At 61.2% G+C, this 25,072-nt stretch overlaps 1 protein-coding gene across 4 annotated transcripts; it reads left to right on the top strand.

The window, feature by feature from the left end:
* Positions 1-8,469: 8,469 nt before the first annotated feature.
* On the top strand, positions 8,470-24,740 carry CCDC88B (coiled-coil and HOOK domain protein 88B). Of its 4 annotated transcripts, none has more exons than XM_078433610.2 (29): positions 8,470-8,851; positions 9,910-10,008; positions 10,305-10,447; positions 10,592-10,703; positions 10,784-10,853; positions 10,930-10,988; positions 11,090-11,173; positions 11,272-11,415; positions 11,628-11,773; positions 11,904-11,985; positions 12,138-12,296; positions 12,763-12,909; positions 13,094-13,202; positions 13,405-13,541; positions 13,624-14,754; positions 17,886-18,013; positions 18,092-18,209; positions 18,917-19,012; positions 19,101-19,241; positions 19,849-20,105; positions 20,450-20,593; positions 20,786-20,972; positions 21,106-21,251; positions 21,508-21,606; positions 21,763-21,929; positions 22,175-22,288; positions 22,497-22,709; positions 22,854-22,922; positions 24,258-24,413. In XM_078433610.2, exons 2-29 carry the CDS (start codon positions 9,949-9,951, stop codon positions 24,311-24,313), a joined length of 4,518 nt encoding a protein of 1,505 aa, XP_078289736.2. In that variant the 5' UTR covers positions 8,470-8,851; positions 9,910-9,948; the 3' UTR covers positions 24,314-24,413. The 4 variants fall into 4 exon arrangements, 3 of the variants coding, with proteins under 3 accessions (XP_078289736.2, XP_078289735.2, XP_078289737.2); XM_078433609.2 differs by lacking the exon at positions 22,175-22,288 and having other exon boundaries at positions 8,471-8,647; positions 8,768-8,851; positions 21,763-21,787; positions 24,258-24,740; XM_078433611.2 differs by lacking the exon at positions 22,175-22,288 and having other exon boundaries at positions 8,471-8,851.
* The last annotated feature ends 332 nt before the right edge of the window (positions 24,741-25,072 follow it).

The raw sequence follows: 25,072 nt of genomic DNA, 5'->3' as shown, positions 1-25,072 counted from the left end.
CATAGGGCCCATGTTAAAACAAACCCTGAGACACTCGCCCAGCACATCTCCGGATAAAGCTCACCCACCTGTCCTGACCTTCCCAAGGGCACAGCAACTCCGACCCGGAAGGCCAAGGGTTTTGCTCGAGTTCTTTTTTATTTTTTTATTTTTAATGTTTATTTATTTATTTGGGGGCAGAGGGGCAGAGAGAGAGGGAGGGAGAGAATCCTAAGCAGGCTCCGCGTGGTCAGTGCAGAGCCCAACGTGGGGCTCGATCCCACAAACCGTGAGATCACGGCCTGAGCCAAACTGACTGAGCCACCCAGGCAGCCCCAGGCGTTCCTTTGATGAGCTGCTGAGAGCTTTGCCCTTTTCCTTAGAAAATGCATGTTTGCACATGCGTGTGCACATATGGACACCTGCATGTTTTTTAAGCGTGTTGAGGACGTCCCCTGAAGTCCTTCCAGAAATTTCAGGTGAGCCCCCACCTCCACCTGAGAGGCATTATACAGAGTAGGGTCAGACCTCAGGCAGGCTATTTAGTTTCCCTTACCCCACTTCCCTTATCTTTAAAGTAGGACTAATCATAGGGGTGCCTGGGGGGCTCAGTCAATTAAGTGTCTGACTTCAGCTCCGGTCATGATCTCGTGGTCCATGGGTTCGAGCCCCAGCTCAGAGCCTGGAGCCTGCTAAGGATTCTGGGTCTCCCTCTCTCTCTCTCTGCCCCTCCCCCACTCACATACTGTCTCTCTCTCTCTCTCTCTCTCTCAGAAATAAATAAACCTCAAAAAAAAAAAAAAGTAGGAATAATCCAACCCACCTCATAGAGTTGTTGTGGGGAACAGATGAGAGTTATGTAAAGCACTGGGCACAGTGCCTGGCATGCAGTCAGAACCCAAAACATGGTTAAAAGAGAAAAAGAACACAAAAAGAATTCTTTCTCTCCACCATGCAAGCCTGCATGTGGGTAGAGAAAGGGCTGGGAGTTAGGAGAGAGGTCAAACCTCAGTCCTGTCATTTGTGATTCCCGTGACTATGCCTCTCCGGGCCTCAGTTTTCTCATCAGTATAATGGGCTAGTGACCCTCTTATTATCCATATTATGTAGGTCCTCAGGATTCTCCATACATTGTCTGATGCCTGAAGCCTCACAGGTTAAGGAGGTAAGGGGTTGGGAAAGCATCCCCAGCGGTTGTCTTGGCCAGGCCCTAGAGTCAGGCGTGAGCTTCTGAGAGAAAGAGAGGGTTGGAGGGGTGCGGCATTCCTGGCCCAGACCAGGTTTGGGCTGTAGTTACGCAGGTACCATGATCGGGAGGGTGTTGACCCCAAGGGGGAACCCACCTTACTTGGCATGGTTGAGTTTTGGCCACATGGATGTTGAGACAGTAGAGACAGAAAATTGTGTGTGTGTGTGTGTGTGTGTGTGTGTGTGTGTGTGTGTGTTTATACAGCTGCAAAAGTTTGGATAACATCTGCGTGAATGCACAGATTTTTGGTGTTAATCAACATGCATATCAATCTGCCATCTTTGAAAACATTTTTTTAAACATTTATTTATTTATTTATTTATTTATTTATTTTTTAATGTTTATTTATTTTTGAGACAGAGAGAGACCGAGCATGAACAGGGGAGGGTCAGAGAGAGGGAGACACAGAATCTGAAACAGGCTCCAGGCTCTGAGCTGTCAGCACAGAGCCCGACGCGGGGCTTGAACTCACGGACCGCGAGATCATGACCTGAGCCGAAGTCGGCGGCTTAACCGACTGAGCCACCCAGGCGCCCCAAACATTTATTTATTTTTGAGAGACAGACAGAGACAGAGCATGATCAGGGGAGGGGCAGAGAGAGGGAGACACAGAACCCGAAGCACGCTCCAGGCTCTGAGCCGTCAGCGCAGAGCCCGACGCGGGGCTCCAACTCATGGACCGTGAGATCATCATCTGACCTGAAATCAAGAGTTGGACGCTTAACTGACCGAGCCACCCAGGCGCCCCGTAAAACCCACTCTTTAAAAGGGCACAGTTGAGGGGCGCCTGGGTGGCTCGGTCAGTTAAGCGGCCGACTTCGGCTCAGGTCATGATCTCGCGGTCCGTGAGTTCGAGCCCTGCGTCAGGCTCTGTGCTGATGGCTCAGAGCCTGGAGCCTGTTTCGGATTCTGTGTCTCCCTCTCTCTGACCCTCCCCTGTTCATGCTCTGTCTCTCCCTGTCTCAAAAATAAATAAAACGTTAAAAAAAAAATTTTAAAGGGCAAAGTTGAGTGGTTGGTTAGTCTATTGACCAAGTCGTATAACCGTCACCACTAGAGTGACAGATCTTGAATCTCGGTGGCTTCTGAGTGATGCCCGTGTGCACACCCTTATTTGGTTATGACAGGCATGTTCGGCCTTCTGGAGGTGCTGCTCGCCCCCACATGGCCCTACGGTCACATCGGGTGTCTTGCTTGACCCCCACCCTCCGGCCGAGGGTCATCTCGGGGCCAGGTGCTGTGCTGGGCTCCAGGGACAGGGCGCCGAGGGCTCTGGGCACGGGCCCTGCCGGCACCACGTCGAGGTGGGACTCCAGGCACTGAGCTCCTGTCCTAATGGGGCTGGCCCTGCCACCAAAGCTCCGTGCTCGCCTCGATGCATTTGGGGTATGACAGAAGGACTCTGCCCACTGGCCCGCCCCGCCACGGGGTAAGGGAGGGGAAAACGGCTTCTAGCTGTGGCTAAAAGATGGATAGACAATGCGAACAGAGGCAGGAAGGGTCTTCTAGGTGGCGGGAACAGCCTCGTTAAAGCCCAAAGGTGCGGGAGAGGAACGAGGTCTGGGCTGAGCAGACCAGGTGAGGGCAGGGATGGGATTTCATCCAGAGGCCACAGCTTAGCTGGCTTCCCTCGGTGGACACGGGGGTGTCTCCGGTATTTGGCGAGGGGAGGCTTCCGACACTTTCTATTTTCGTTTCTTCTTGGGCTCCTTCCTCGGGGAGCGTTCCCAAATGCTAGAGTGTTGGGCCCAAGGGCTCTGGAAACTCTGAGGCCGTTTTGACAGCCATCGGTGACGTGGGCTTCTCTCCTCACCGTGTGCCAACCCGAGCTTTACCTCCTGGGTTTATTTTTGCCAGCTTGATGGATAGCTCATGGTATCTTGGAGCTGCCTTTAATGTGCGTGTCTTTAATTACGAGTGAGGCTGGCACCCGTGGGGCTTGGTGCTGCTCCCCCTGTGCCTGCTAACTGGGTGCCGGCCTCCCGCCTTGCTCCCCCAGCATCCCCAAGGCAGTGGGGGAGCGAGGGGAGGGGATGCAGCTTTTGGAGTCCTCCAAGAAATGCTGGCTTTACCCTTAACTGTACCGGCTCCTACCCCCTCCCGCTGATCTCTGAATCAGCTGATCTCTCCTACCCCCTTCCTGATCTCTGAAATAGGAATTCGTTTGTTCAGAAGCATTCATGCGGCCGCCTTCTGCAGTTTGGCTCCTCCTCTTCCTGGCTGTGTGACCTTAGGCAAGTGACTTAACCTCTCTGTGTGTCAGTTTCCTCCTCACACGATGGGGGGTGATAATAACAGCCCCGGTATTTTACACACCTACGGAGGAGGGGACTGAGCGGTGAATCCACGTGAACGACAGAGCACGGGGGAAGTGGTCGGTGCCCGTCGGGGCGCTCACGCGGGCACTGTGCACAAACAGAGAGGATGTAGAGTGGGATACGCTATTAGGGAAAAGGACCGGGGTCTTTAGAAAAGGAAAATCTCTTCCGAGAAACAGGCCATCAAAGCAAGACCAGCAGGGTGAGAAGGAGCCAGACAGGGGGAGAGGGAGGGAGGGTGTGTGTGTGTGGCGGGGGGGGGGGGGGGGGGGGGGGGTTCGGGTTGCAGAAACAGCACATTCGAAGGTGTCCAGGGTGGGAGACTGAGGAAGCGGAGAGGGCCCTGCGCCAGAGGAGGTGGGGAGAAGCAAGGGATCAGGCTGTGGACAGCTGGGGCCACTCAGCAGGGCCTCGGAGGTCCTGGTGAGAGGGTGGAACTTGATTCATGGCACAGGGAGAAGCCATGGGAGGGTTTTAAGCAGGAAAAGGTCATGAGGCAGTAGTTCCAAGAGACTCCTTGGGCGCTGGGTGGAGACGGGCTGGAGGAGGACCGGAGCTCGCGTCTGCCTGGGTAAGAGTCTCAGGATGAGGCCGGGTGAGTGCCCCACCCCCCACCCCCAGGAGTGTGGGGGCACCCTGGGGAGAGCAAGCCAAGTGTCAGGTGGTCACGGCTGGACTGTGGCATGCTCTCTTTGGCTGCTGGGGCCCAGGTGCTGCAGGTGGCTCCCCGAGTCCCCAGGGACCTGGCCTGGCACTTGGGTGCATGGCCCTGGGTCCCGCCCTCCCTGGCTCTGGCTTCCCGCTGCCTCCTCCCTCCCTGGCGGCTGGTTCCAGCAGCCCCGCTGGGCATTTCTGCAATTGCCCAACTCTGGCTCAGCTACTTCCACCCCCAAGTGGCAGAGAGGAAAACCATCCCTTCTTAGAGACTTGGGGGAGGGGGAGGGAGTCCCTCAGACCCAACACCAGAGGGCCAGGTGCCCAGAAGGCCCTGGAGGCTGTGTTTTGTCTTTAATTCTTGAGTCCTGAATCTTCTGCTGAGGGAACTGGGCTCCTGGAGGGCCTCGGAGGCACCAGGTGGGGCTCTGGGCCTGCTGCAGGCAGGGGGCAAAAGTGGCTCTCTGACTCAGCCCTGGTGGGTCCCAGGCTCCGGCTGGACCTGGCCACCACTTGCCTGGCCTCCCTGGACTCTGCTTCCTCGAGCACCAGAGCCCTCCTGCCTCTGGCCTCTGGGGTTGGACCAGGGCTATCCAGAGAATTCAAAACCAGAAGGGAACTGGGAGATGGGAGATGCGATCCCTCCCACTCCTATCCTGTGCCGAGCCCCGGCGTGGGTGGGGTGGGGTGGGGGGGGGCGGGATTGCAGGTGACTACGTTGTCCATTTGTCTGTCTGTCATTCTCTGCTTCTCGGGCTGACTCCCATGGATCCCCATGCCGGCAGTCGTGGGTATTGGACTTGCTTAAAAACTTCCAGAAAAAGATATCTGAGAAGGGGAGCCGTTGTAGCACCGCAGATGTTTAGAATATCTGTCAATCTGTCAACAAGACAGAGTTTATTTTTTTTAATTTTTTTTTTAACATTTATTCATTTTTGAGACAGAGAGAGACAGAGCATGAACGGGGGAGGGTCAGAGAGAGGGAGACACAGAATCCGAAACAGGCTCCAGGCTCTGAGCTATCGGCACAGAGCCCGACGCGGGGCTCGAACTCACGGACGCGAGATCATGACCTGAGCCGAAGTCGGCCGCTTATCCGACTGAGCCACCCAGGTGCCCCAACAAGACAGAGTTTAAATGATGATGGGATAGCAAGGCAGCAGAATACCGCGTCGCCATTAAAAAGGCCAAGGCCAGTGGCTCTGAAGAGAAATGGAGCAGATTGTAAAATATTTTGCGAAGCACGGAGGTGCGCAGCCCTGCGTGTGTGGTTGTATCCACCTGTTACAGACAGACGTGAGCAGCCGCATCTCAGAAATGACATAGAACATGCTAACGGGGGGGGTCAGAGGGTAGGGGTTGGCAGTGATGAGGGCGAGACTTGGTTTCTTTTCTGTACCTTCACGCAGTCTTGGCGTTTTTGATCGCGGGTCTGAAAAAACTTTATTTTATTATTTTTATTTATTTATTTTTTTTCCATCTATTGATTTTTAAAGTTTTCTGTGTGGACACATTTTCTTTCCCCCCTCTTTTTTTTTTAAATTTTTTTTTTTTTAAATTTTTTTTTTCAACGTTTTTTATTTATTTTGGGGACAGAGAGAGACAGAGCATGAACGGGGGAGGGGCAGAGAGAGAGGGAGACACAGAATCCGAAACAGGCTCCAGGCTCCGAGCCATCAGCCCAGAGCCCGACGCGGGGCTCGAACTCACGGACCACGAGATCGTGACCTGGCTGAAGTCGGACGCTTAACCGACTACGCCACCCAGGCGCCCCTTAAATTTTTGTTTTTTAAATTTATTTATATTTTAATTTATGTCCAGTTAGCATATAGGGCAACGATGATTTCGGGAGTAGATTCCTTAATGCCCCTGACCCATTTAGCCCCTCCCCCCCTCCCACAACCCCTCCAGAACCCTCCGTTTGGTCTCCATATTTAAGAGTCTCCTATGTTTTGTCCCCCTCCCTGTTTTTATACTATTTTTGCTTCCCTCCCCTCATGTTCATCTGCTTTGTCTCTTAAAGTCATCATATGAGTGAAGTCATATATTTGTTTTTCTCTGACTAATTTCACTTAGCGTAATACCCTCCAGTTCCATCCACGTAGTTGCAAATGGCAAGATATTCTTTTTGATTGCCGAGTAATACTCCGTTGTATCTATATCCCATATCTTCTTTACCCATGCATCCATCAGTGGACGTTTGGGCTCTTTCCATACTTTGGCTATTGTCGATTAGTGCTGCTATAAACATGGGGTGCATGTGTCCCTTCGAAACAGCACACCCAGTATCCCTTGGATAAATGCCTAGTCGTGCCATTGCTGGGTCGTAGGGTAGTTCTATTTTTAATTTTTTGAGGAACCTCCATACTGTTTTCCAGAGTGGCTGCACCAGTTTACATTCCTTATTATTTTTATTTTTTAACGTTTATCTATTTTTGAGAGAGAGAGAGAGACAGAGCACGAGTGGCGGAGGGGCAGAGAGAGAGAGGGAGACACAGAATCCGAGGCAGGCTCCAGGCTCTGGGCTGTCAGCACAGAACCCGACGCGGGGCTCGAACTCGTGAACCTCGAGATCACGACCTGAGCCGAAGTTGGACGCTTAATCGACAGACCCACCCAAGTGCCCCTGAAAAAAATTTTACAGGAGAAATCCAGCCGAAGGGAAGGGACCCCTGCTGGACTCTGGTGAACATCCCTTAACAGCTAACTGAGCCTTGAGGTCCCAGGATCTCTTTGTCATCTGATGAGGAAGCCCGTCCCCAGCTCCCACTCTCCCCAAAGCCTCCCTCTGCCTGACTCAGCCAAACCAAGTCAGAGAAACAGATTGAGATGCAGCCAGGCGTGTGTGGAGTGACAGATGTGAAAGCAATCGTTGACACGGTCCCTGCCTCCGAGGCTTGAGGAAGGGTGTGACTGGGAGATGTTGAGCAAGCCAGGGGCCCTCCGCCGCCAGGGGATGAGGCCTAGTCACCCTAGTCTGGGTGCTTGGCTTACCCAGAGCAGGTGCTCCCGGAGAACTTCCCAGGCTGGAATCTTTAGGGAATGCAAACAGACGTAAGATTCGCAGGGGGTCAAATCTGGACGAACCCTTGATATTATTAATACTAAACATAACAACCACACCAGGGACCATTTAATGAACGCTCCGGCTGGGCACCAGTTCATGGAATCCTCGTAACAACTCTCGGGGAGGATTATCTGCATTTCCCAATGCGTCTCAGGAGTGTCAAGCAAAGGGATGTGCTCCTCTGTTAACAACCCTGCACGGCTTCCCGTTGCCTGATGAGACCTGGGTCGCCTTGACCGTGAGCCCCTTGCTCCTTACACGCTGGCCCCACGGCCTTCTTTTGGTTGGTTCTACCACTCGATAGCTATGTGGCTTTGGGCAAGTTATTAACCTCTCTGAATCTCAGTTTCCTCCTCTGTACATTGGAGATAACCCTTGGTCCTCATTTTTTTTTTTAATGTTTATTTATTTTTGACAGAGAGAGAGAGAGACAGAGCATGAGCGGGCGAGGGGCAGAGAAAGAGGGAGACACAGAATCCGAAGCAGGATCCGGGCTCCGAGCTGTCAGCACAGAGTCCGACACGGGGCTCGAACCCACAGACCGCGAGATCATGACCCGAGCCGGAAGTCGGACGCTCAACCGACTGAGCCACCCAGGCGCCCCGCCTTGGTCCTCATTTTTTTTTTTTTTTAATTTTTTTTTTTTTTAACATTTATTTATTTTTGAGACAGAGACAGAGCATGAACGGGGGAGAGTCAGACAGAGAGGGAGACACAGAATCTGAAACAGGCTCCAGGCTCTGAGCAGTCAGCACAGAGCCCGACGCGGGGCTCGAACTCACATACCGCGAGATCGTGACCTAAGCCGAAGTCGGACGCTTAACCGACTGAGCCACCCAGGCGCCCCAAGTCCTCATTTTACATACGAGTTCAATACAGAGTAGTCAACGAGCGTAAAGTACTCGTACCCATGACTGGCTCGTGGCAAACCTGTGTTTGTCAAGGTTGTTTTTATCGCCCCATCTTTCATCAACTCTAAGATGTCATCAATTGTGAAAGATGCCACCGAGGGAAAAAAGAATGCTGCCAGTTTACTACGTCCCGAGTCTCTTTCATCACGAGAGCCTTTATTTTATGCTTCCCGAAGGAGCTCTTTTTGACTTAGACATAGGCTCTCATCATAAGTCTGAGGCACACACGTAAAACGGAAAATAGAAACAAGATAAATTGTTTATGGTTTGGAAAACTCCTTCACATTTAGAGTCCAATCAATAGAGGCGTGATGCCTGTATGTTTCGCTGCCACCTCCTCCAGGGAGCCATCGAGAATGCTGGCGAGAGAGCGGCAGCCCCCTCCACGATCCGTACGACAACCAGAAAAACCAACAGCCGTAGGAGGCGGCTCTCAGCCCAGCTCTGCAATGACTTCTGCTTTGGGAGTGTTAGTGACAAGCCTAATTCGCCTCCCTGGGGGCTCCCACCGTTTGAATCCTGGGGTTCCAGGAGTGCTCAGCTCTTGCCTCCGGGGAATTCTTCCAAGCTGCTGACTCCCTTTCTGCAGGGTGTGATGCTTCTGAAGTGTGGGCACAGGCAGGCAGTGACAGCTACGTGAGGACTGCCCCCAGCCAGAAAGCCACTCTACGAGGTAACCTGACTTCCGAGACTTAAACGTGAGCAATCAAGTGTCTTGGAATCAATGACACATGAATAATTCCTGAACTTGGCGCTGGCCGGGCTTCTAGCTGCCGCAGAGCCCTTGCACATTCTGTCTCTGCTCTCTCCCCGCCTCCCCACTTTGTCTACTTGACCCAGCCCCCCACCCCCACCCCATCTCAGCTTCCTCGAGGAGCCCCCTCTGGGATGCCTTCCCTGGCCCTCCCAGGAAATCTGTCTCTTTTCTGTCTACGCACATAGGATGGCTGCAATGCTACATTTTGAGCACGTGTGTGATTTTGGGGGGGCGGCCGCCTCCCCAGTGTACTGGGAGGCCCACGGGTGCGGGGACCATGTGGCTTTTGCACCATGGCAGCACCGGGCACTGTCTGGCTCCGAGCCGGTGAATGACAGAATGAATCTGGAGGGTCCGTAGTGAGCAGTGAGGGAGCTGGGGTGTCCTCCCGGGCAAATGTCTGTCTGAGACATTTGCTGCTGGCCTTGGCTGTACGCGTCTTCCCCCAGTCCCCCAGAGGCCGGAGTCCAAGCCATTTCTTTTACAGCCGGGAAACTGAGGCCCGTCGGGTCGCAGAGCCACGGCCCAGGGTCCTGGCTCAGTGCAGGGTGCACAGAGAATGGGGGAGGGTGGGGTCAGAGGAGGGGTTCTCACTTCTGGCTGGGGTGCAGAGGAGACTTACTGGGGCGGTAGCATCTGCCACCGGCTTCCCAGAGGCCCTGGGAGATGCAAGGCGGAGGTCCCCTTCTCTGGTTTCAAGTTTCCAGAGAGGCGGAGGGCTCACCGGCCATTGTTCCTTGGGCCGGGAGAGCTGGCGGCCTTACCCCTGCGCGGTCCTGACCCCACCTTCCCCTGCTAACCCCTGGGCTGGCCCTGCGGAGATGCCGGGAGGATGTGGGGTGGTGAGGTGGGGGCCGAGGCAGGACAGTGGGGGCGCACAGGCCCGCGTGCACCCGGAAGGAGGAAGCTGCACAGGGTGTCTGTGGCCGGGCCGGGATCCCCGACCGGGGGACTTCCTCTTCCTCTTGGGGCAGGTGTAGCTGCCACAGCGGGACCAACACCCTGACCCTGTCATGGATGGGGGCAAGGGGCCCAGACTCAGAGACTTCCTGAGTGGGAGCCTGGCCACCTGGGTGAGGGGGCAGGTGGGAGGGGTGTGGGGAGGGGAAGTGAGAGCGGGGGAGGGGCCAGTGCCGGGTTTGGGGGAGGGTCCGGTAGAGTCGGGGCCGGAGGGCAGGGGTGGGCTCAAATGTGGGGCTGGAGAAGTCCAGGTAGGCTTCGGGAAGGAAAAGGGGTCCGGAGGCCTTCAGGGCAAAGGAGAGGAGGAGGCTGCACGGGCTCAGGGGGCAGGTCAGAGGGGCTGGGGAGTCACTCTGCTGGTAGGGGAGTTCCTAACCGGGCCGGCCGACCCGTCTCCACTCCCCCACAGGCGCTGGGACTGGCCGGCCTAGTGGGAGAGGCGGAGGAGCCGGAGGAGGAAGAGGAGGAGGAAGGAGAGGGGCCCCTTGGCCCGGAGAAGAGGTTCCTGCATCTCATCGATGGGGCCCTGCTGCTCCGCGTGCTGGGCATCGTGTAAGAAGCAGCCCGCCAGCCCGGGGGTCTGAGGTGGCCCCTCCCTCCACAGGCTGCTGGGAGGAGCTTGAGGGCTGGTGGGTGGAGCTTGCTTGGGGCAGGTGGGTCCCTGATTGCCCCTCCCACCCGGCTCCCTGTGCCCAGAATTCCCAGTTCCCGAGGAGGACTTCAGAGGGTCAGCGGCCCTGATGGCCCCGCAGCCTGGCGAGTGCGGAACCTGAACCACCTGTGGGGCCGCCTGAGGGACTTCTACCAGGTGAGGGGCTGGGGAGGGGAGGCTGAGCCTCAGACCCGTGGGAAGGCCCGTCTCCCACCTCCTGTCCCCTCTGCCCCCAGGAGGAGCTGCAGCTGCTGGTCCTGTCGCCACCCCCAGACCTCCAGACGTTGGCTTTTGACCCCTTCTCAGGTGCTCTCTCCCACCACCCCTTCCTGCCTCTACCCCCTCCCTCCACCCCTAACTTTTTGTGGCTTGTGCCCAGCAGAGGAGGCAGTGGAGGAGTTGGAAGGCATCCTTCGGCTGTTGCTGGGGGCGTCAGTGCAGGTGAGCGGGGGAGGGGAGGGGAGGGGAGGGGAGGGTTCAGCTTTGGCGGCAGAGGTGGGAGAGACACCTGGTGCCAGCATTTCCACTCTGTCTGCCTGCAGTGCCAGCACCGGGAACTCTTCATCCGACACATCCAGGGCCTCAGCCTCGAGGTCCAGAGTGACTTGGCTGCTGCTATCCAGGAGGTACTAGGGCTGATCCACAGCCTAGGACTGGCCCTGCCACCGGGGGGCACTCTGCCCCTCCACTTCCTCGGCTGAACTGCTCTCTCTACCTGGTCCAGGTGACCCAGCCTGGGGCAGGCGTGGTGCTGGCACTGGCTGGGCGAGAGCCTGGGGAGCTGGAGCCTCAGGAGCTGGAGATGCTGTTCCGGAGCCTGATGGGGACCTTGTTAAGGCTGGCGCGGGAGCGCGACGTGGGGGCCCAGGTAGGGGGCATGGCACCGCCCAGGTGGAGGGCTGGGAGGACCCTGGGGACCCAGATGTGGGAGGAACTGGGGGTTGGGGCCAGATGCGGGGTTCGCATGGGGGGTCTTGGACCAGCAGAGCTGCAAGAGCCAGACTGGGGGGCGGGGGGTGGGGGGTGGGGAGGGCGCATGGGGTGGGTTATTTCTGGCTCCCGACCCTTGACTTTGCACAGCGCCTGGCCGAACTGTTGCTGGAGAGACAGCCGGCCCCCTTGCTGCCGGAGGCTCCTGCTAGGACTCCTCCAGAGGGTCCCTCACACCACCTGGCCCTGCAGCTGGCCAACACCAAGGCCCAGCTGCGGCGCCTGCGGCAGGAGCTGTGAGTGCCCCAGGCTGGGAGGCGGACCTGGAGGGAGAGGGGCAGGTTAGGCGCGGATGCAGATGGGTGGGATCAGGCCTGGGGGTTCCGGGTTCCCCCGCCCCTCCAGCGTCCCTTCTCTTCTCTCCAGGGAGGAGAAGGCCGAGCTGCTGCTAGACTCCCAGGCGGAGGTGCAGGGCTTGGAGGCCGAAATCCGAAGGCTCCGCCAGGAGGTGCGCTCAGATGCTCCCCGCCGCTGCCGCATTCCCCAGCCCTCTCCCCACACCCCCTCTGCCCCGCTGCCTGCCGCCAGCCGGGGTCCTCCCCCTCCCTGATCCCTCTGGCCCGCGGCTGGCCGTCCCCAGCTCCGCACCGTCTGGCTCAGGCCCAGGCGCTGTCGGGACAGGCCAAGCGGGCCGAGCTGTACCGCGAGGAGGTAGAGGCGCTGCGGGAGCGCGCCGGCCGCCTGCCCCGCCTGCAGGAGGAGCTGCGACGCTGCCGCGAGCGGCTGCAGGCGGCCGAGGCCTGCAAAAGCCAGCTGGAGGTGAGGCGGGAGGCGGGGCCCGCAGGGGACGGGGTGGGCCGGGGGGGGGGGGGGCGGGGAGCGAATTGGGGGCTGGCCTGGAGAAGGGAGGGCTTGGTCTTGGGGACCGAGCAGTCACCGCCAGGAGAAATGGGTGAGGTGGTGTCTGGGGCAAAGCCCTCTGGAGGATGGGACAGAGGGAAGGGAGAGGTGGGGACGGTAGGCAGGGGTAGGTCCTGGAGAGGATGAGTGTAGGGGAAGAGCTGCCTGGAGTGAGCCCCTCGCTGTGGATCCTAGAAGGACGCCACCTTGGGAGGAGGGTCTGGGAGGGAAGGGGCGTGGCCTACACAGAAGGGGCGGGGCCAGGTGCTTGGGAAGTGGTCCCTGGAAAGACCTTGGAGAGGGAGGGGCAGATGGAAGGGAGAGGTGGGGCCTGAAGTGCTTGGGGGCAGCCTCACACCACAGGTCGTCTCTGCTCCCCCACCAGGAGGAACGGGTGCTCTCGGGGGCTCTGGAAGCCTCGAAGGCGCTCCTGGAGGAGCAGCTGGAGGCCGCTCAAGAGCGTTGCGCTCGGCTGCATGAGGCCCAGCGTGAGAACCTGTTGCTGCGGACTCGTTTGGGCGAGGCCCACGCGGTGAGACTGCCCCGGGGACCCCCAGTCACTCTGTCATCTGTGACCCCTGGTAACCCCAATGGCCCCCCAGCGTTCTCCAGTGCTCCCTGTGACCCCCTACTCCTTTTTTTCCCCTGGTGATCTAGCCCACACTCTTGGCCCGGCCATGGTGAGGAGGGCTTGTCTGACCCCGTCCTTCCCCCAGGAGCTGGACTCTGTGCGGCATCAGGTGGACCAGCTGACCGAGGAGAATGTGGAGCTGGAGCTCGAGCTTCAGCGGAGCCTGGAGCCACCCCTGGGCTCTCCTGAGGAGGGTGAGGAGGGCCCCAGAAGAGGGGCTGGGGACCGCGGGGGTAGGGGGGCTGCCTGTGGTTTCCTGCAACTCTGGTGGGGCTGGCTGCTGACTTCATCCTTTCCCCAAGGTGTTGGGGGGGGGGGGTGTAGGGGTGGATGTGAAGAGCCGGGGATCCCAGCAGAGGGTACAGAGGGGCCCTGACCGCATCGCCCATGTCCCAGCACCCCCGCCCGGAGCAACTCCTTCACTTCATGATGAAGTGAGAGAGGCAGAGGCCCGGCGGCTGCGGACCCTGGAGAGGGAGAACCAGGAGCTTCGGGGCTTGCTACAGGTGCTACAGGGGCAGCCTGGAGGCCAGGTGAGTCCCCTCCCCCAACCGGCCAACAGGTCCTTCCTTGCCTCCTCCTCTGGGCTTGACGGGTCCTCTCATGTGCCCTCAGCACCCCCTGCTGGAAGAGCAGAGCGAGGACTCCTTGGTTCCAGAGCCGGATGTGGCTCCCCAGACTTGCCTGACCTCAGACCGTGGCCCCCAGGGTTTGGCTGGCCAGGTGGGGGATGGAGGCACCCAGGCCTTGGACCTGGCTTCCCCCGTGTCAGACTCGGCCCTTGCGAGATCACCTGTGCGTCCCCAGGCATCTGACTCAGGCCCACAGGTGATAGAGAGGCCCCTCCAGACGGCTGCCATGACCCCTCGGACCTCAGACTTGACCCTCCAGGAATCAGGTTCTGCTGTAGCAGCACAGGAGTCCGTGGAGAAGGCTGGCCATGGAGCCCTTCTCCAGACTCCCACCTCCGCGGTCCCATCTCAAGATCCAGAGACTGAAATTCAGGCTGAGCCGTCGGGAGGAGACACTGGAGAGTCAGGGCCCGAAGCCCAGGTGCGGAGACAGGAGGGCCCTGCGAGCAAGCCTGCAGCCTCGGAGCTTAGCCTCTGTGCTCAAATGGAGGGGCAGGAGACCCCAGGCCAAGGGCTGGACCTACTCAAGGGGCAGACAGAGGGCAGGGAACATGCACAGAAGCTGGAGGGGTTGGTTGGGGACCCAGCGCAGCAAAATCCACAGCAGAAGTCGGAAGGGGCTTCGGAGGCCCAGACCTGGGAGGGGCCGATCCCAGGGGAGATCCCGGCTGGTGGTGTCCCGGAGCAGGAGGCCCTGAGGGAGGAGGTGGCCCAGCTGAAGAGGGAGGCCGAGGCACTGGGAGCGGAGCTAGAGGCCCAGGCCCGGCGGCTGGAGGCCCGAGCCACGGAGGCCGCCCGGCTCTCCGAGGAGCTGGCTCAGGCGCGGAAGGCAGAGGCCGAGGCCCAGCGGGAAGTGGAGGCCCGGGCCGGGGAGCAGGCTCGGCTGCGGGAGGCAGTGGAGGCAGCCGGCCGGGAGCTGGAGGCTGCGGCGCGTGAACGGGAGGCGCTGGCAGAGGCCCTGGCGACATCGGGCCGAGAGCGGAGGCATTGGGAGCGCGAGGGGCCCAGACTGAGGGCCCGGGCCGAGGCTGCCGAGGAGCGGCTTCAAGTGCTGGAGAGCGAGGGCCGTCAGCGCCTGCAGGAGGCCGAGAGGGAGAGGCAGGCCCTCAAGGAGGTATGTTGGGGCTCGCGGCCTGGGATGGGAAACGGGGGCCTGAGTCACTTGCTGGGGTTTGGGTGATCAATCCCATCGGTAGCCACCGAGCGCCCCAGCACCTGGCCGGGGCTGGAGACCGAAAGGTAAAAGTCCACCTCTGCCTTCCAAAGGTGCCCTTGACCTGGGTCACAGGACGGATGTCCCCTCCCTCTGGAGGGGTGGGCTGTAGCAGGGGATGAGAGTGTGGGTACGGAGCCCGACCGCCTGGGGGCAAATCCCGGCTCTCTGACTGTGGCAGCTGAGTCCCCTCTGCCCTATTCCTCCTCCGTCAAACGGGGAGGGGGGGGCGGGCGGCTCTGCATAGCCGTCTCAGTGGGTCTTTTGAAGATCAAGGGAGATCACGGTGTGCCGAGCCTAGTTCCTGCTTGACAGAGGCTCAAGACATGGTCATTATCAAGAGCAAAGTGGGCAGGAGTCCGTGGGAGAGGGTGCCGGGGTGGGGGCAGGGAGGCTTTGGAGAAGGTTCTGAGGAGTGGTCAAGGTTCCACCAGGTGGGAAGGACATTTCATGTAGAGGGAACAGCATGTGCAGAGACCTGAAGGCATTAATGACGCTGAGGGGCCTGGGAGGTGGGGGAGCAGGGCCAGAGAGGCGTGCTGGGCCAGCCTTGTGGGCGTCAGTACTCTGGCCCCGGGCAGGGAAAGCCACCCAAGCGTGTGGACAAGCCTTTGTGAGGTTGGGTTTGGGGGGGGGTCCCCTTGGTGTGTCCCTTTGGTGTTCCCTCGGGCCCTCAGGAGGTGGTGCCGGTGGTCCTGGTGGCAGGTGAGGCCGGCTGGGGCTGGGACGGGGCATGGAGGAGAGAGAAAACCTGGAAACGCCTTCCTTTGTGTGCTCAAGCGTGTTGACGGGACCTTGCCACCAGGTGCTGTACCAGGCAGCCAGTGTGCCCGTACTGGTTGGGGGGGGGGGGGGGGCTTTCATAGTCTAGGGTGGCGATGGGACTGTGCAGGGAGCTGTGGGAGTCCAGGAAGCACACTGGACTTAGGCCGCGGCATGTCCCGGAAGGCTTCCTGGAGGAGGAGAGAGAATGGCAGTGAGCCAGGAGGAGGCGCAGGCGTGACCGTGTAGGGGTGGGGTGTGAGGTGCGAAGTGGAAGGAACCTAGGCAGAGAATTCACTAAGCCGGGTCCCTGCTGGGCAGGGCCTCTGTCTTCCTTTCAAGCTAAGGAACGAGTTGCGAGTTGCGGCTGTGCTTGTGAAGGAGATGACCTCCATGACCTTTACAAGAGGCCCATGACCTTGAAACCCGGTGGAGGGTTGAGGGCGAGCCGAGTAGTCGGGTACTCGTGTTGAGAGGCCCCTCGGGGGAAGCGGGGGAGGCTAGGAGGCAATTGAGAAGGGTGTTCGGGGCCAGCGGGGGGCCCGTGCCACGGGGGAGGGTGGGCTGCGGACGAGGAATCGAATCTTCCAGCTGAGCACAGTGTCCGGGTTCATCCCTGTTGTACAGAGGATGCTGGGATTCAGGGAGAAGGAGTGATTTGCTGGGAGACCCCTCTGAAGGAGAAGAGTGGGGAACACACTGTGGGGTGCGCCCAGGGCTAGGCGTTGCGCAGGGCAGGCCCGGGGGGAATGTGAGAACGGGGGCGTGGGTGAGAAGGCAAGGCCGAGAAGCTGTCTGCGGGGTCCACTCTGTAGGACGTGACTGAGAGATGCTCTCAGGCCGACCTGGCTTAGAGCCCAGATCCCCCGCCTACCAGCTGTGTGGTTAGGGGCGAGTTACTTGCCCCGACTCTCGGCTTCCTCACCTATAAGACGGAGTAAAAATGTCACGCCTTACAGGATCCTGTTAGATAATGAACGTAGAGGGCTGGGGGCAGCTCTGGAGTGAATGTAGGCAGGTGGGCAGTGCAGGGGAGGGGAGGGCTGGCGGGGCTAGAAGGGCCTGAGGACACAGGGGAATGTTGTGAGATTTCCCGGGCAGAGAGGTTCCTGGTGCTAACTGGGTGTGGTGTAGGAGGAGGTGGCTAGCCAGGGAACCAGGGGCCAAAGGGCTTGTCCAGGCGGGCTGGGTAGAGAAATCGGGGCACTGAGGGCTGTGGCCGGGGCCTGGGAGGGGCCAGAGGTTCAAGCCTCTTTTAATCTGTGTCACTGTTATTCTCACCCTTAGCCCTTGGGCTGTAATGGTGGTGTTGGGGGGGGGGGGGTGAGGCAACAGGCAGCAGGGCCTCATGGGACTTGTAGTTTTCCAGCCAACCCCGGGGGTGGGCGGGGGGAGACTGGGCGGGGCTGCAAAGCCTAGAAGATCAGAGCAAAGGCCCTAGACTTGGTTTCCAGAGCAAGGATATGGTAGGCTGCTGGTCAGAGTTGGTTCTTCCTTGTGGTTTCATCCTGACAGCCCCGCCCCCACCTCCCAGAATGGTTTGGCCCATCGCCCTCCGAGGCCCACAGGCCAGAGTGGGCCTCCTGCCCCCTTCCACGATGGTGCGGCCCAACCGCCACAGGATGCCTGGCCTGGCCGGGCCTGCAGCGGCTCTCCCCACCCCGCCCCCCCCCCCCCAGCCCCCACTGTGGTTGGGCCTGACGTTGGCCACATCCCTATCCTTGCAGCCATCTCCGTGTGGCTGAGGGCGCTCTTCAGATCTTCCTCTTTCAAGCCCCTCTTGCCCTCACATGGCCAGCCTGGCCTCATCACGGAGGGCACATCTAGCTGCTCCTGGGCGCGTGAGGAGCCAGGGGCTCAGGGAGGTAAAGACGCTTGCCCGGCGAGTGTCTCTAACTCCCGGATCAGAGGCCTCCCTCACCCACTGCCAGGCTTACAGTCCCCAGCTCTTCCGTAGTCCCTCTGCAAGGCAGCCAGGCCTATGCTCCCATTTTACAGATGGGGGGGGCGGGGGTAGAGGCCCAAAGGGTTAAAGATGTTTGCCCGGGGCGGGGCGCCTGGCCGGCTTCGTCGGTAGAGCAGGGACTCTTGATCTCAGGGCCTTGAGAGCCTAAAAACCAAAACCGACATTTGCGCAGGGTGACAGAGGAAGGTAGAAAGCTAGGTCTCCAGACCCTGAGGCCTTGGGATCGAGGCCTCCTCTGCACCCCCACCCCCCCATCCGGGCGGGGATGGTGGCCTGACCTTGGCTCTGCCGCACCCGCCCTCAGGAGCTAGAGAAGGCCTGGTTGAGGGGCCAGGAGCTGGGGGCCCGGCTGGAACACCTGCAGAGTGAGCTCGAACAGGCGGGTCTGGAGCGACAGGCGTTTCTGCGGGAACAGGAGATCCAGCAACAGAGGTGGGGTCATCGCCCAGGGGCCAGAGAGGGGCGGGCAGGGCTCGGGGAAGGGTGGGTGCCAAGGCTTCTTCCCGGCAGGTACCAGGGCCTGGAGCAGCGGCTGGAGGCTGAGCTGCAGGCGGCGGCCACCAGCAAGGAGGAGGCGCTGAGGGAACTCAAGATGAGGGCCCTGCAGCTGGAACAGGAGCTGGTCCAGGTGAGGCTCCGCCCCGGGCTCCCGTCCCTGCCGCCCCTCTGGTCTCGCCCCTTGAGTCTTGGCCACTCCCTTGCCTTGAGGCCCAACTTGGGCCTACTGGGGAGAGCACTGTGCTGGGAGTCAGGCTGACGCCGCCCAGGCCACGTGGTCTTCTGGGGGGGGGGGGCCTCGATTCCCCCATTCCTCAAATGGACGGCACCCAGCAGCGGCTCTGCTCTGAGTCTCTCCCACTTACTAGTGAGCTCAGTCCCTGTCGTCGCTCTAGGTCGGCCATTGTTTCTGAGGCCCCTGCTTGCATAGGCTTACGGCTCAGGGCTCAGCTCAGGGGTGTGGTGGGGTCCCCACACCGGGCGAGGAAACAGGCCACGCTGACACAGGGTGCCGAGGGATGGTGGGCACCCGGCAGGCCACCTGGTGGGTACACAGAGGGTTGGTTGGGGCAAAGTGGCATTGACCCCGGGGCCCAGAGGAAGAGCAGGGGTGGGAAGGGTGTTCTGGGCAGGAGAAGCGGCCGGGCAGAGGCTGGGCTCTGCTGCAGAACGGAGCGACAAGGAGAGTGACCCATGCACCTGCGGGAGCCAGAAGCGTGGGACTGCGGGACCTGGTGGCGGCGGGCCAGGGGCCGTGTCAAGTGCTGCCGAGGGCGTGAGGGCCCCCTCCACGCCTCCCCGCCCCCCCGCATGACCTCCCAGGGCCTGTCCTTCCAGCTGCGCCAGGGCTCCGTGGGACGGGGGCCGGAGGGGCACGATGAGCTGAGGATCCCGGGGGCCCAGAGTGGGCGGCTCATCGAGATGGAACGCAACGTGAGTGTTGACTGCTGTGCGGTGGGCATGCGGAGGGGCGGCCCCCGTGGCCTGGCCCCCACCGACCCCCCCACCCCCTTCCCGGCAGAATGCAACGCTGGTGGCCGAGAAGGTGGCTTTGCAGGGGCAGCTCCAGCACCTGGAGGGGCAGCTGGGCAACCTGCAGGGCCGGGCCCAGGAGCTCCTCCTGCAGAGTCAGCGGGCCCAGGAGCACAGCAGCCGCCTGCAGGTGGGTGACAGCCCCAGGGGCCTGTCCCCTGCCCTGCCTCGTGCCCACTTAACCACGGCCGCCTGCCCCCTTCCTATTCTTTCCTGCCCTTTTCCCTGCCTGAGCTCCCCGCCGGCTCCTCCTGCCTGCTCTCTCGTCACAGCTATCTCTACCCTCCGACCCCAGCCGCCCCAGTCTGCACCCCTCTTCCCCCGTCCTTCTCCTTCCCTTTGACGCTTCTTCCCTGGCTCCTACCCCCTCCCGCCTGCCTCCGGCCCTCACATCCATGCCATTTGGCTCGGCTGCGTTCCTCTCAACAGCCAGCCATTAGTCCCTACTGCCCTCCCTGCCCCTGCCCCTGCCCCATGGGTCGCATCCCTGCCTTGTGCCTCTTGCCCCGCCCTCCACGGCCTGACGCCAGCACCCTCCCCTCTCCTTGCCCATTCACCTCTGCCTCTGCTCTCTGCTCCCTGCCGCCCCCACTCCAGCCCTCTGCCTTGTCCACACTTCTCGCCGTATCCTCTGCCCTGCCCCTTGCCTTTTGGTCCCCGCCCCCACCCCCGTCTCTTACCCCCCTTTCTGGCCTGGGACCGCACCCCTGCGGTCCCTGCTGCCTCCTCTGTCCTAGGCTGAAAAGTCTATACTGGAGAGGCAGGGCCAGGAGCTGCATAGGAAGCTGGGGGTGCTGGAGGAGGAGGTGCGGGCGGCGCGGCAGTCCCACGAGGAGACCCGGGGGCAGCAGCAGGCTTTGCTTCGGGACCACGAGGCCCTGGCTCAGCTGCAGCGGCGACAGGAGGCCGAGCTAGAGGGACTGCTGGCCCGGCACCGCGACCTCAAGGCTAACATGCGGGCGCTGGAGCTGGCCCACCGGGAGCTGCAGGGCCGGTGAGCCTCCCCCAGACACCCAGCTTGTCTCCCCAGCACCCCCTGCCCGCCCGGAGCAGACTCCCTCCGCCGGTCTGACCCCAGCGGGGAAGCACCGCCTGCCCCCCCAACGCCCTCACCTCTGCTGCCGTGCCCTGGCGCGTGGCTGAGCTCCGGGGCGAGCTCTCGCCCTGAGGCTCATTCATCGTCGGGAGTGGGGGGCACCTCGCGTGGCATTCTGCCCCAGGGCTTTGTTCAGAGGCCCGTGCTTAGGAGACGGCAGACCCAGGGGGTCCAGATAGTCCAGCCGCCCCCTCGCCCCGGCCCCAGGCCCCTGCAGCCCTCTTAGTCCCTGTGCATCCCAGGCACGAGCAGCTGCAGGCCCAGAGGGCCAACGTGGAGGCGCAGGAGGTGGCCCTGCTGGCAGAGCGAGAACGCCTGATGCAGGACGGGCATCGGCAGCGGGGCCTGGAGGAGGAGCTGCGGAGGCTGCAGAGTGAGCACGACAGGTACCGGCGCCCCGCCCAGCCAGGCCGGTTCTCGGCGCGCCCCTCCGGGAAGCGGGCCGCTGGCAAGTTCGTCACCGTCCGCGTGGGGGCCTGCGTTGCCTCCTGTCCCCAGCATGGCTTCTCTGGCCCTTAGGCGGGGCCTGGCAGGGGGTCGAGGGCCCCCTTGGAGAGCATCTCCTCCCGACTCGGCAGGGCTCAGATGCTGCTGGCGGAGGTGTCCCGGGAGCGAGGCGAGCTGCAGGGTGAACGCGGGGAGCTGCGGAGCCGGCTGGCGCGGCTGGAACTGGAGCGAGCGCAGCTAGAGGTGCAGAGTCAGCGACTGCGGGAGTCGAACCAGCAGCTGGACCTGAGCGCCTGCCGGCTGACCACGCAGTGCGAGGTGTGGGGAGGGATGGGCCCGGGGGTGGGGGGGGGGGGGGGGGGCGCGCTGGCTGGGGGAGGGGGCGAGTGGAGGGGGCGGAAGGTAGCCACCCCGAGCCCCGTTAAATCCCCCGCCTGCCCCGCCGCCCCAGCTGTTGACCGAGCTTCGGAGCGCCCAGGAAGAGGAGAACCGGCAGCTGCTGGCCGAGGTGCAGGCGCTGAGCCGGGAGAACCGGGAGCTCCTGGAGCGCAGCCTGGAGAGCCGCGACCACCTACACCGAGAGCAGCGGGAGTACCTGTGAGCGGGGGCCCCGGGGCGGTGGCAGGAGCTGGAGCGGGGCCCCGGAGACCCCTTGGGCTGCTCGTGGGGGAGGTGGTGCGGAAGGGGCTGGGGGCTGACCGCCTGGGGCTTGGCAGCGCAGCAGCTTATGAGCCCTGGAGCGTGTCCGCGTGTGAACCAGCAGCAGGGGGTGTGGCGGTGTGTAACCCGCCAGAGCGCGAGCCCTCCTCCTGACGGGCCTCCCGCCCACCTCCTCCCCGCCTCATCCTCCCAGGGACCAGCTCAACGCCTTGCGCCGTGAGAAACAGAAGCTGGTGGAGAAGATCATGGACCAGTACCGGGTGCTGGAGCCTGGGCCCCTGCCCCGGATCAAGTGAGGGCCCCCCCCCCCCCCCCCCCGCCGGAGCCGGGGATCCTCCTAACCCCTGCCCCTGCCCTGCTCTCTCCGGGCCTTTGCCATCCCCAACGTGGCCTTCTTGTCCCTCCTCGCTCCCTGGCCTTACCCCCTCTTGTGCCCTCTTGCCCCCAGGAAGGGCAGCTGGTTGGCAGACAAGGTGAAGAGGCTGATGCGGCCCCGGCGGGAGGGGGGCCTCCATGGGGGGCCACGCCTGGGGGCCGATGGGGCCGGCAGCACCGAGAGCCTGGGGGGCCCCCCAGAGACGGAGCTCCCCAAGGGCAGGGAGGCAGATGGGACAGGTGGGTCTGGGGGCCGGGTGACCGTGATGGTCCCTACCCCGTGTCTCCTATCCCCACCCTGGTGCCTGCCAACGCCTCAGCATCTCCCTTCATCTTGTGTGCACACCCACCCCCGCTGGTCTTCCCTGATGCAACCCGGCCCCGCCTAGATGTGGCTCTTTGCCCCCTGGCCCTGCCACAACCCTCTCAGCTGGCACCTCCTTCCTGCCTGCACTGCCACCCACCCAGTCCCCACCCATCCACAGTGGTGCCTAGAACCTCGGAGCAGCAGGGGACTTTAGTGAGAGGTCATTTATCCCAGTCAGCAGACGAGGAAGCTGAGGCCCAGGGAGGGGACGTGCCTTGCCCAAGGTCACACAGTGAGTCAGTGTCAGAGCCAGCACAGGGGCCGGCCTCCTGTCCCCACCCTCATTCACCCAGACCTAACCCCTCCCCCCCCCCGCTACCCCCCCCCCCCCCCACCTCTGCAGCCTCCTCTCCCTGCGCCTCGGCAGCTTCACCCCGCCAGCCCCTCCGCTCTGCCCAGCCCCTTCCCTCCCGGCTGGACACCCTCCCTGCCTCTCGCAGGGTCCCTTTCACCGGCGCCCATGCGCAGAGCCCAGAGCTCCCTCTGCCTGCGGGACGAGACCCTGGCAGGGGGGCAGCGGCGGAAACTCAGCTCACGGTTCCCCGTGGGGCGAAGCTCTGAATCATTCAGCCCCGGGGACACGCCCAGGCAGCGTTTCCGACAGCGACAGCGCAGGCCAGGCCCCCTGGGGGCACCCAGCGCCCATGGCAAAGGTGACAGCCGAGGGTCCCTGCTCTTATTAGCTCCCCAGCTTCGTGGCTGAGGGGGCTTCCCTCCTGTCCCTTGGGTCTCCCCACAAGCCCTGCCCGCCTCTGCTCTGGTCCCCGTGGCCCACTGGCTTCCTTGTGCACCCCCAGGACCTGGCGTGGGATGGGATGGCTCCATTGAGACCCTGTCAGAACACGAAGCAGATGTCAACCGAGAGGGTGAGTGGGGGTATTTGCCCTGCCTGGGGCCCCTGGCAGACCCCGTTCATGCATTCGTCTACTTGACAGCCTTCGCTAAGTGCCGGGTGATGTGCTAGGGATACAGCAGGGGTACAGCTGGGGATAGAGCAGGGAACATTCTGGGATGGGAGACAGACAGACGTAAACAGGTTGCATAAAAATAATAATTATCGGGGCGCCTGGGTGGCTCAGTCGGTTAAGTGTCCGACTTCAGCTCAGGTCACGATTTCGCGCTCCGTGAGTTCGAGCCCCGCCTCCGGCTCTGGGCTGATGGCTCGGAGCCTGGAGCCTGCTTCCTATTCTGTGTCTCCCTCTCTCTCTGCTCCTCCCCTGTTCATGCTCTGTCTCTCTCTGTCTCAAAAATAAATAAACGTTAAAAAAAAAATTTTTTAAATAATAATTATCTACAACAACCCTGTCCAGTAGAAATAGGATGCGAACTACATGTGTAATTTAGAATCTTCTAGAGCCCTCATCAGAAAAGGAGAAAGAAACAGGTAAAAGTAATTTTAATAGCATATTTTCGTCATCTCAGTACACCTGAACTGTGACCATTTCACCATGTGGTCAGTGCGGAAAGTCATTAATGAGCTGTTTTATTTAAAAAAAATGTATCGTCATTTATTTAAAAAATTTTTTGTAACGTTTAGTTTTGGGGGAGAGAGAGAGAGAGGAGAGGGAGCGTGAACGGGGGAGGGGCAGAGAGAGAGGGAGACACAGAGTCTGAAGGAGGCTCCAGGCTCTGAGCTGTCAGCACGGAGCCCGACGCGGGGCTTGAACCCACGCACCGCGAGACCGTGACCTGAGCCGAAGTCGGCCGCTCAACCGACTGAGCCACCCCGGCGCCCCCTTAATGAGACGTTTTATATGATTTTTTTCCTGCCACATCTTTGAGCCCAGTGGATATTTTATACCCAAGCACATAGAAGTTCTGACCCGCCACATCTCAGGTGCTCGGTCCTGTACTGGGCAGCTCGGCCCCAGGATATTTAGGAGGTGATCATGCTCTGGGGGGAACGGAGAGCCGGGTGAGGGAGCTCAGGAACGGTTCCAACTAGGTGCTCGGCGTAGCCGAGGAGAGGAGGTGAGGGTTTGTCCTGTGGACGTACCTGGGGAACAGCATTCCAGGCAGGAGTAACAGCTGAAACAAAGGCCTGGCGAGTTCAAGGACGGGCTACAGCCACAGTGAGGAGGGGGAGAGCGGAGAGGAGCCCAAGGGGCAGCGGGAGGGCACAAGGCGTGGGGCCCTGTGGGCCACCGTGGGTGCTGGGAGCTCCCGAGGGGTCTGGCCTGAGCTGAACCTTCCCCTTTTAGGCCTCAAGGTGCCGGAGCCGGAGAAACGCCCTCTCACACCCTCCCTCAGCCAGTGACACCGCAGGGACCGGGGGCCTGAGAGCGCAGCCTTCTTACCGCTGGAGTCCCCGTGGGGGCCCCAGGCAGCCCCAGAATGCAGGGATCCGGGCTACCTGGAGCCAGTCCTTAGGGGCCCCCGGCTCCTCCGAGGCCCGCACCGGGGCCCCGAGATGGGGCTGGGATAAGCCTGTGGACAGAGGGGACGGCTGGTCCCCACGAGCCGCTCCTTCCCGGGGCCCCGGCTCTGCCACGCGGCCCTCGCTGAGGAGGCCATCGCCGGGTGACCTCCCAGATGAAGGAGACAGGCGGGAGTGGCCGAGAGAGCCCCCTGCCAGGTCCAGGCGGGGAGCCAAGGACCATTCGCCGAGGACGGTGGCCTGGGCCGATCTCTGAGCTGTAGCTGGGCCGTGGACATGACAATAAAGCTGGGATACGACCACCTGAGTTTGGGCTGTGTCCAGTCCCAAGGCACCAGCGCCACCGGGCCCAAGTCCTTCTGTGTGGCTGGGGATCTGTGTCCATTGGCTTCCTCACATGGCACAGGGCGGCTAGGGCTTTCTTCAGGGGATGGGCCAGTCGGGCTTGCTTGGATGTCCCGGGGGTGGGGGGGTGGGGGGTAGGGCGGGGCTTGGCCTGAGTCCCAGCCAAGCCTTTGCCTAGGAGATGGGCTCTGGGCTCCCATGAAGCCCCAGAGGCTCCTTCCCTTCCTTCCCAAACTCCTCTCCTTTTCATCTCTTCCTCTCCTTCCTCTCCTCATCCTCTCCCCACCCCGTAGA

This window comes from Panthera onca, chromosome D1 (assembly GCF_046562875.1).
Source record: "Panthera onca isolate mPanOnc1 chromosome D1, mPanOnc1 haplotype 2, whole genome shotgun sequence".
NCBI lineage: Eukaryota > Metazoa > Chordata > Mammalia > Carnivora > Felidae > Panthera > Panthera onca.
Note: the sequence above shows the minus strand (reverse complement) of the source record. Positions and strands in the feature narration are given on the sequence as shown.

What these genes read in the sequence shown, in the direction of transcription:
- CCDC88B (XM_078433609.2), top strand. Translation starts at nt 9,949, where the DNA reads ATGGATGGGGGCAAGGGGCCCAGACTCAGAGACTTCCTGAGTGGGAGC. An exon ending in CGGCGCCTGCGGCAGGAGCT is followed by an intron (nt 11,774 to 11,903) that starts GTGAGTGCCCCA and finishes TCTTCTCTCCAG; the next exon opens with GGAGGAGAAGGCCGAGCTGC. An exon ending in ACCCAGCGCCCATGGCAAAG is followed by an intron (nt 22,710 to 22,853) that starts GTGACAGCCGAG and finishes GTGCACCCCCAG; the next exon opens with GACCTGGCGTGGGATGGGAT.